The following is a 10,651-nucleotide window of genomic DNA, read 5'->3' on the forward strand; positions in this document are numbered from 1 at the left end:
AATTTTTCATTTAAAGAAAAGTTGGATTTTTAAGAGCATGGAAAAATTGTTAAAATTTGATAATACTCAGACATTTTAATTCATTAGAGTGAAACAAGTATGATTTTGAACTTTTCCTAATGGATAATGTGGAAGTTTTAACTTAGATTTACAATAGGTTCGCATTAATATGTCTCAAATTATTCGAAATTAGTAACTATACAATAAAATGTACAAATTTATGCAATTAATCATATTTCAATTATAGTCTTTTGTTATAATATTATTCCCTGAAATATGTGAATTGAAATAAAATGTTACTTTTGGGACAACTTGCATTTGTCAAATTTGAATAGTCCATAATTTTTTATTTTGTTATAAATAAAAAGAATGGTATAGGAAAAACCATGAATCACCATGCATGGCCTATCAATGTTTCATAAATATTTGGGTACAAAATGAACTGTATAATTAATCTCTGGTCATAAAAAATAAATTATAAACTATGCATGTGTTACATAAAATCACATAAATGAATTAAAAGTAAATAACCATCAACCCTACTAACCTTATACATTGATGAAGCTTACTAGTTTACATTCTACTTTATGTCTAATTGGCAAGTCCTTTGAGCAACTTGGTGAACTACAAAAAAAAAAAAATCAACATGAATTCAGTATCATATAAAATATGCTCAGAAATCAAGTGAAGAACTACCACGGTCACTAATTATTAGCACCAATATAAGCCTCATTTAAAATTACTATAAAAGTATTTAATTATTATTTTTTTCCAAATAATGCTACTAGTTTTTCTTGAGAAATGAAAAGCCATATATACAAAAAAAGGGTATTTAGTAACATCTATAACAAAATAGATACGTTAAATACACTAATTTTTTTTAATATATGTGAAAATGACAAAAGAGACTTATAAAAGGGTACAGTGGTAGTGACAAACTTGCTAGCAGTGAATGGTATGTCACTATGTCCAAAATGTACATGGCCACAATGGAAATGCACACAAACTGAGGTGCATTCACAAACAGACCACCTGAGACGTCTTGAGGTCTAGCTCATCCCACTCTAAGTATGGATTGCTTCCTTTCACTATCCCTGTTCCAGCATATATCAAAGCACCTTGTTCCTATATGAAAAACTTGCTAGTCTTATGATTCATGCTAAAAACAATGAGTAAGCTTGGGTGTGGTTACTTTTGAAGATTAAAATGAGTATTTAATATTGATACTAATTATGAGATAACTGAAATTCCTGAAGATTTTATAGAGCTTCTTTTGGCATAATTTTGTCAAAGGGACAAAAAAGATTTGTAAGATAAAATACCAATTTCAACAGAAGAGGAAAAAAATTGCCTTCATTTGTCTCATTAAATCAGTAATATGTAGTGATATGTAAATCAAATAAAATGCATTTTCTCCTATTTGAAACCACAAATTTATATAGGATGCCAATAAACCATCAATTTGGTGTTTGATTAATTAATGCCTGTGGATATAATAATATTACAAACTATTTGACGAAGATTGTACACTTGTGGATTTTGCGCAACAAATGCAAATAACATGAACCATTTAGGACTATGATCAAAATTTTCTGAAAATCTCAACCAATGTGAAGCTAACCTGTTCCACCAATGCTGACCTGATGCCGACAGCAAACTCGCTCTCTCCTCCTCCAAACCAACCAACAGGTCCAGCATACATCCCCCGGTCGAACGCTTCTGAGCACCGTGTATGAAAGTAAGAACAGTTTACCAAAGCAAACAGAAAAGTTTTGTAAACCAAATTTGAAATATCAAACAAATAGTTGATTTCAATATCTCAAAAATGGACAAACAACAGCAACACTAAAAAATTTAGATGCTGATGTAGTATTAGTAACTCTTGGAAAATGCCTTAGTGCATTTACATAGGATTTTGTTGAATAATTAGTCATCAACCAAGCCTTTGTGAGTTGTTATTGGTTTGTTTATTGTTATCACTACAAGAAAAACACCATTTTGTGGCCAACTTTATAAATATTTTGTGGCCGAATAAAACCCTCACAAATTAGTGACCGAAAAAGCCCTCACAAATGCCTGTCTTTTGTGGCTGCAAAAGCCCTCACAAAAGCCACCTTTGTGGCTGATTATACCCCTTTGTGAGGGCAAAAGCCCTCACAAAAGCCACCTTTGTGGCTGATTATACCCCTTTGTGAGGGCAAAAGCCCTCACAAAAGCCACCTTTGTGGCTGATTATACCCCTTTGTGAGGGCAAAAGCCCTCACAAAAGCCACCTTTGTGGCTGATTATACCCCTTTGTGAGGGCAAAAGCCCTCACAAAAGCCACCTTTGTGGCTGATTATACCCCTTTGTGAGGGCAAAAGCCCTCACAAAAGCCACCTTTGTGGCTGATTATACCCCTTTGTGAGGGCAAAAGCCCTCACAAAAGCCACCTTTGTGGCTGATTATACCCCTTTGTGAGGGCAAAAGCCCTCACAAAAGCCACCTTTGTGGCTGATTATACCCCTTTGTGAGGGCAAAAGCCCTCACAAAAGCCACCTTTGTGGCTGATTATACCCCTTTGTGAGGGCAAAAGCCCTCACAAAAGCCACCTTTGTGGCTGATTATACCCCTTTGTGAGGGCAAAAGCCCTCACAAAAGCCACCTTTGTGGCTGATTATACCCCTTTGTGAGGGCAAAAGCCCTCACAAAAGCCACCTTTGTGGCTGATTATACCCCTTTGTGAGGGCAAAAGCCCTCACAAAAGCCACCTTTGTGGCTGATTATACCCCTTTGTGAGGGCAAAAGCCCTCACAAAAGCCACCTTTGTGGCTGATTATACCCCTTTGTGAGGGCAAAAGCCCTCACAAAAGCCACCTTTGTGGCTGATTATACCCCTTTGTGAGGGCAAAAGCCCTCACAAAAGCCACCTTTGTGGCTGATTATACCCCTTTGTGAGGGCAAAAGCCCTCACAAAAGCCACCTTTGTGGCTGATTATACCCCTTTGTGAGGGCAAAAGCCCTCACAAAAGCCACCTTTGTGGCTGATTATACCCCTTTGTGAGGGCAAAAGCCCTCACAAAAGCCACCTTTGTGGCTGATTATACCCCTTTGTGAGGGCAAAAGCCCTCACAAAAGCCACCTTTGTGGCTGATTATACCCCTTTGTGAGGGCAAAAGCCCTCACAAAAGCCACCTTTGTGGCTGATTATACCCCTTTGTGAGGGCAAAAGCCCTCACAAAAGCCACCTTTGTGGCTGATTATACCCCTTTGTGAGGGCAAAAGCCCTCACAAAAGCCACCTTTGTGGCTGATTATACCCCTTTGTGAGGGCAAAAGCCCTCACAAAAGCCACCTTTGTGGCTGATTATACCCCTTTGTGAGGGCAAAAGCCCTCACAAAAGCCACCTTTGTGGCTGATTATACCCCTTTGTGAGGGCAAAAGCCCTCACAAAAGCCACCTTTGTGGCTGATTATACCCCTTTGTGAGGGCAAAAGCCCTCACAAAAGCCACCTTTGTGGCTGATTATACCCCTTTGTGAGGGCAAAAGCCCTCACAAAAGCCACCTTTGTGGCTGATTATACCCCTTTGTGAGGGCAAAAGCCCTCACAAAAGCCACCTTTGTGGCTGATTATACCCCTTTGTGAGGGCAAAAGCCCTCACAAAAGCCACCTTTGTGGCTGATTATACCCCTTTGTGAGGGCAAAAGCCCTCACAAAAGCCACCTTTGTGGCTGATTATACCCCTTTGTGAGGGCAAAAGCCCTCACAAAAGCCACCTTTGTGGCTGATTATACCCCTTTGTGAGGGCAAAAGCCCTCACAAAAGCCACCTTTGTGGCTGATTATACCCCTTTGTGAGGGCAAAAGCCCTCACAAAAGCCACCTTTGTGGCTGATTATACCCCTTTGTGAGGGCAAAAGCCCTCACAAAAGCCACCTTTGTGGCTGATTATACCCCTTTGTGAGGGCAAAAGCCCTCACAAAAGCCACCTTTGTGGCTGATTATACCCCTTTGTGAGGGCAAAAGCCCTCACAAAAGCCACCTTTGTGGCTGATTATACCCCTTTGTGAGGGCAAAAGCCCTCACAAAAGCCACCTTTGTGGCTGATTATACCCCTTTGTGAGGGCAAAAGCCCTCACAAAAGCCACCTTTGTGGCTGATTATACCCCTTTGTGAGGGCAAAAGCCCTCACAAAAGCCACCTTTGTGGCTGATTATACCCCTTTGTGAGGGCAAAAGCCCTCACAAAAGCCACCTTTGTGGCTGATTATACCCCTTTGTGAGGGCAAAAGCCCTCACAAAAGCCACCTTTGTGGCTGATTATACCCCTTTGTGAGGGCAAAAGCCCTCACAAAAGCCACCTTTGTGGCTGATTATACCCCTTTGTGAGGGCAAAAGCCCTCACAAAAGCCACCTTTGTGGCTGATTATACCCCTTTGTGAGGGCAAAAGCCCTCACAAAATGTTTGTTTTCTTGTTGTGTATGCTTTAGTTTTGAGAGGAATAATCTTAGGAATTTGATTTATCTTTTCCAGTTATGTTTGAACTCTATTTTTAAAGAGTTGTAAAATGATTATAAATATGATATCTCATTCATCAAATTCGCTAAATCATTGAATAAACTTTATGCAACAATAGAAAATTCCAATTCCCATAAATTTGCTAAATCATTGAATGAACCTTCAGTGCTAGTATAGGTTATGCTCCATATGTGAGTTTATCCAAATAAATATAAAGAATGCCATGTCCTATGAAGCACCGACACTAAGACGTCGACATCGGTAATAATTTTCAAAATTAAAAGTGATTGAATGTAAAGTGTCAGTGTTGGAAACCAGACAGGCATCTACATATGTCATACCTCCTCAGTTTGACTTTATTACAAGTTATACCACATTTTTCATTTCAAAAAGAAAAACATAAATGCTTGGACTAAAAGTCCTCTGAAGAACAGGTAAGAAAACATTTAATTGCATTAGAAACAACAGTGTTTATCGAAAATTGATGTACCTGTTTCTGCAATTAAAATATGTGCCTCTTCTGTTGGATACCCACAAACTGCAGGACTTGGGTGAAGTGATGACAAAATTTCAAACTAAAAAAAAGAAAGAAATAGAAAATTTGACAACCGAGGTATATGATGTGAATTTAATAGTTACTTGATTTGTAAAGTTTGAGCCTTTTTCCCACACTTAAACTATATCATGGTTACCTCATCCTCTTCACTTCTCAACCTTCCAGCTAATTGAGCATATAAATGTTGGATCCTAGATAGTTTTCTGACCATTTTCTTGGGCTTGATTGTAATCTTTCTGCAGACCACCTGCTAAAATACGCGTGTAGATAATGGATTCATCCTTGTGTTAACCTAGGTAGGTCTAAAATGATTGTAAGATGATGCAAGAGTATTATGCAAAACGAAACTGCATATTTAGTGTTGCATTATACAGTTCAGACTTCCAAAGTTCCAAGCTAGTACTACATCCATTCCTTTTAAGTGTCATTTAAAGTTGTTTTGCACAAACCGAGAAAATCGATAATGTTTGTTTTTTTTGTGAAATTAAATGCCTTTTTCTTTTGATGTCCTTGACTGTTTATTGTCTTATTGCACTTATTTCTCTCTTTGCAATAAATAGTTAAGTGTTATTGAAAAAACAATACGGGTAGTTAAAGTTGCATTGAACTTTAAAAACAACAAATTAAAATGAACAAAATTCTTCTAAACAATTAACTATAAAAAAGGACCAGGAATATATTGTATTGGTTATATGGAGGACACATTAACCTATCCTCAGTTTTCTGTCATATTTTTTACACAATATTATGAAGCTAACACTTGATTCAAAAAAAAAATCACATCATAAAAACAATAATCATTTTAAAAAATAGAATCTCTTCCTTCCATCTATTATTGTAATCCACTTATGATATCAATATCCAAGGATACAAGGAAAAATTCATTTAGAAACAAAATTGAACATTTATTGGGAAGTGTATATTGTAAAACATGCAATTCATGCTAACAATCAAAATTACAAAAATAAACTTGCCTCCAATTTTCTTTTAATGGTCTCTCTTACTATAGTAAACTCAATGTCGTCCTTTTGACTATATGACCAAAATCAAACATCAAACATATATAAAAAGCACAAGCATCAGTAAAATCAACCATAAAACAACAGTTTAGATCAAATTCTTCAGCAACAAGGTAAACCTGGTAAGTAGGTCAAGTTCAATTTCACGGTCTAGTTCTAGTGACGCTCCTCTAGCACGGGTTGCAGCCAAAGCCTCACTGGTGATATTGAGTTGTTTTCTGTGAAATAGTTGCTCTGGCTATTCATCAAATTCATAAAAATTAAAATAGAAATACAAGAGAAAAATATATCATTGCTGATTCAATTCAGAATACAGTTTCAAAAAACGTTGAAGGAAAACTATATTATGATATTGACCAAATTTTGTAAAACATAATTAGAAAGAAAGTAACTCCAAATATCATGTGAAATTCATATATTTCGTGTAACTCCACATAGCATACTTACTGTGTTTCCAATAAATGCCGGTGCATTAGGCGGCTGAAGGAAAAACTGATAAGCATTTTCACCTTCAACCTACAATAGTTTTGAATAAGACATAAGAAACCTTCTACATGTCATTAAGATAACACTGCTCCATATGATAGGGGTAAAAGATGAAAAAATAGAGAAGTCCAATACCTTTACGCATGCTAACAATGTTAGAGGATCAATATTAGCAGTAGGTACCACTCTAGTGCTCCGAGCTAGCACGACCTGAGTTACCAATATGGCAGAAAAAATTCAGCTTTAAATTGATTCTCGCAACACAAGGAGTGACGCAAAAGCAGTGAACAGAAAGCTCGATTATCACGAGATGTAGCTTACCTTGGTCAGTGAGGAATTATTTCTCTCTATCATCTGCAAAGCTCTATTAACAGCGAGATTCCAATCTACTTTACATGGAATGTTATGGCTGCTTAATATTAATGTTGGAGTAGCTAGCTTAGGAAAATTCACAATGGAAGAAGAAACCTGCAGCACAAAGATGTATGGTTAATCCCTCAACTAAATCTATCAACAATCTTTGGTTATGAACTAAATATACTCTATTTCCTAATTAATTCCTTATATGGTTATCCAAAGAATATGAATACATGAAAGCATTACGCACAAGAGGTTGAGTAATTAAAAGAGTAGGATCTAGGTTTTGTCATGCAATAATCTTAATCCCAATTATTCTATATATCTATCAGGTAATTGTCGTTGGTCACTTGTCAATTAATTGATTAATGAGATGCAAAGGGAGATCAATCATAACATGTGATCAGAGAAATAGGACAATTTAATTAGGACAATAAAAAGTAAGACATAGTAAAGAGAATTTGTATCTCAATGGTTTCAACTAATCTTTTTCTTGATAATCTAAAAAAACACAATCTATTTACACTTACTTTGAAAAGTGTTTCTTGAAGTGCAGTGATTGCATTTTCCCACGACCAAGAAAGAGCATTATCCCAGGCAATAGTAGTGATAAGCATTGATCCTCCTTCAAGCTCATTAAACTCAACCTGTCAATTTTTTCAGCTAGGTATCTCTGGCTGCTAATGCTATAAATACTAACACAGTTACACAAATGGAATAATAAGTTAGTTTATGGAAAGAACACAATGTATGCACCTGAGGAATCATGAAGTAGAAACAACCAAAAGCCAACCATTCTGATGATACTTTAGATTTTGCATTGAAACGGATAGCTCCATATGCGCGAATCGAAGGGCATTTATCAGAAAGAAACCTTGAAGGTGAAAATTTTCAAAACAAAAAATCAAATAGTAGTTGTGGCATATAATGCAGTGCACAGAAAATTTGACTAAATTGTTGAATAGGTGACTAGACACAAACAACATGGATTTTAAACTCATGAGAAAAAAACATTGCATTTATTACATTTGGAAAAGGAATATCAACTATCATGCCAACCAAACATGAATTTATTTTCTATCTATTAATTTTTATTTTACTAAAATGTTATTTTTCAATTAATGGAACACCTACTTTGTTGTTGTGCATTAAACTAGACCATCCACTTTTCTTCTGTTAGTTAGGATTAACATTTAAAAGATGTGATTTCAAACCAACTTGATTTTGTAAAATTGATTTGATTAAAATTGAGTATGATGTTAAAGTGATTTAGGCTTGGATATTTTTACTCTAGAAAACAAAGTTTGAAATAAAACTTCGTATAAATTTTCAACCTAACGCAAAAGCTATTTTCCATCACTTCTAATCTAAACAAAGTTCAAAGGCAAATTAATTATATGTGATAGTAACTAAACATCTATATTTGTACCAAAATCATACATTTACAAAGACAAGATTAATTTTCACACTCCACTTTGAAACCAAACATATTTAACAAATTTAAAAATGTAGATGGTCTCACATTGGATGCGATATAACTTGAAAATGTGTTTATTAGTATGAGACATCTCTTATCTTAAAAGTCAGTTTTGTAGGGTTGAGCTCAAATTCTAAGAAAAACAACTGACTTTAAAGCTGAAAATTTTCAAGGAACCAAAATGAATTACCTCCTGATAGATATCCAATCCCAATAGGAAAAGGGGTGTGGCTGAGAAAAGAAAACAGCAGAACCAACACCAGCAATGCTGACCAAGTTTCCAGGGAAAGAATTTTGTTCCCTACCAGAGAAGTAGCATCTGGCAAATTGAAAGTGGCTTTGTGAATGGAGCCAATCAATGGCTTCAACCTGCTCCTCAATTGGAACCTCGACTCTCACTATGCCAGATGAGGTACAAAATGGAGAGTCTTCTTTCAGCTTTGAAATTGCCATTTTGAGGCTGTACATAGCAATTGCAGCTGATGCTACTGGTGCTAATGTTTTGGTTTCTATGGTCCCAATTGGCTCTCTTGTTTTTCTATTATTTTCTCCTTCTCTACAACCATTCATTGAAAGGTGGCATCCTTGATACATTGGTCTCTGAACAAACCAAAACATAATAGGCTATTAGACTTTAAGACGCATAACAAAATATAGAATCAAGATTAGGCTCTGTAGAGTATGCAATTCACTTTCAAAGGTAAAGTAGGTTAAATCAACTGTTCATGTGATCATTAAAAAAATTCAACAGTTCATATTACGTGTACATTGTAACGCCATACATTATAATATCTAATAGAGTTGTTCCACAAGTTATAGAGTTTGAATAGTGACTAACTTAGGCACTTTTGTTGACACTTATGCCCTAAATAACAATCTTTGTATTCAAAGACTGATGACAAACTTTCTTTCTCTTGCATATCAATCACAATTATGAACTAATACAAAATATTCTTTCAATTCTATATGCATTGTATGTTCAATGAATGTTTACAACTTTGTCTTTGTTTATAACTCATGACCATGCATCAAGTTAATCTCTTCATTCTATGCTAATAGATGTGAGATAATGTCTCATTCTCATAAAATTAATCAAGCATAATCAACTCATCATATCATTACACATATCAAAAGAGATTTATCACTTCTAAACATGTGATATCATGCCTTGCTTCCAACCAAACATACCCAAGTTAAACTTTAACAGAGATTCATTCCTTCATGACCTATCAATATGAAGCATTAACATGATTAATAACTCTGTCATTCATAAAATTTGCACTAAAACTAAGAATTTAAAAAATAATTTCAATCACAAATCAAAATCATACTTATGAATAGTCAAACACTTATCTCACTCTTCACCCATATGCATGCAATCCAACAACTAAAGCTCATCCCTTTAATAAATCTCAAGCTCAACAGTGCCACAGAGTTCAAAGACACAATCTCACATCACATGCATTTGACCCTTATTCAACAAACCAACATTTCATCAAACACATGACTTGCAACTTAATTGAAACTAAGAATCTTCTACAAATAAAAATAATAACTTGAAAAATCACGTCATTATCATACTTTACCACTTATATTAAATAAATCACTTCATAAATGATAAGGTAGTGAGGATGGTAACCAACCATATTGAGAGATGAAAGCAGCATCGTAAAGAAAACCTTTCTATTGAAGTCACTCTTGGGTGTTGAGAGAGACAATGATTAAGTTAAAGTGACATGGATTTGTTTATGAATTCAAAATCAGTGTGTTTTTTATCTTGTGGATAAGGTGGATGTCGGTTACTTGGAAAAAGTAAATAATGTCATTTCTATTCACATAATTATAATTATTATCTGATTCCATAATTATGAGCATAGTAATCATTTTTTTAAAAAAGTTATGCTAATAAAAAATAGAAATTTAACAAGAATAAGATTTTCAACTTTTTGAAATTGAATACAAAATTTTCAATATATTTTCTAATATAAAATTTCTACATTTAAGTATTTAATAAGTATTGTAAACACTCATACTTGTGAGTATTTTTTTTAAATAAAATCATTTTAAAAATTTTAATTCATTTTTTATGCTTTTGGAAAAATAGTCTAATCCTCTCTTTTTAGTGAGAGACTCTGCCTTCTCTCTAATCCTCTCTTTTTGTCAACCATGGTTTGCTTGGAAGAATTTTGTGAACCTTTTTCACTTTTTTCAGTTTCCTATCTACCATTCAAATGGCTTCTAGACATGTGATTAAACTG

General features: G+C 35.0%; 1 protein-coding gene across 1 annotated transcript; it reads right to left on the reverse strand.

The window, feature by feature from the left end:
* Positions 1-375: 375 nt before the first annotated feature.
* Positions 376-10,210, reverse strand: LOC101496294 (isochorismate synthase, chloroplastic-like). Its single transcript, XM_004514070.4, is given in 15 exon segments — positions 376-606; positions 608-624; positions 1,033-1,125; positions 1,622-1,719; positions 4,989-5,073; positions 5,191-5,301; positions 6,029-6,086; positions 6,193-6,311; positions 6,521-6,589; positions 6,695-6,769; positions 6,881-7,027; positions 7,447-7,563; positions 7,673-7,790; positions 8,584-8,993; positions 10,037-10,210. Coding segments are annotated over 15 exon segments (1,599 nt in total). The 5' UTR covers positions 10,061-10,210; the 3' UTR covers positions 376-548.
* Between the last annotated feature and the right edge of the window lie 441 nt (positions 10,211-10,651).

The sequence above is a fragment of the Cicer arietinum genome, chromosome 6 (genome assembly GCF_000331145.2).
Source record: "Cicer arietinum cultivar CDC Frontier isolate Library 1 chromosome 6, Cicar.CDCFrontier_v2.0, whole genome shotgun sequence".
Classification (NCBI taxonomy): domain Eukaryota; kingdom Viridiplantae; phylum Streptophyta; class Magnoliopsida; order Fabales; family Fabaceae; genus Cicer; species Cicer arietinum.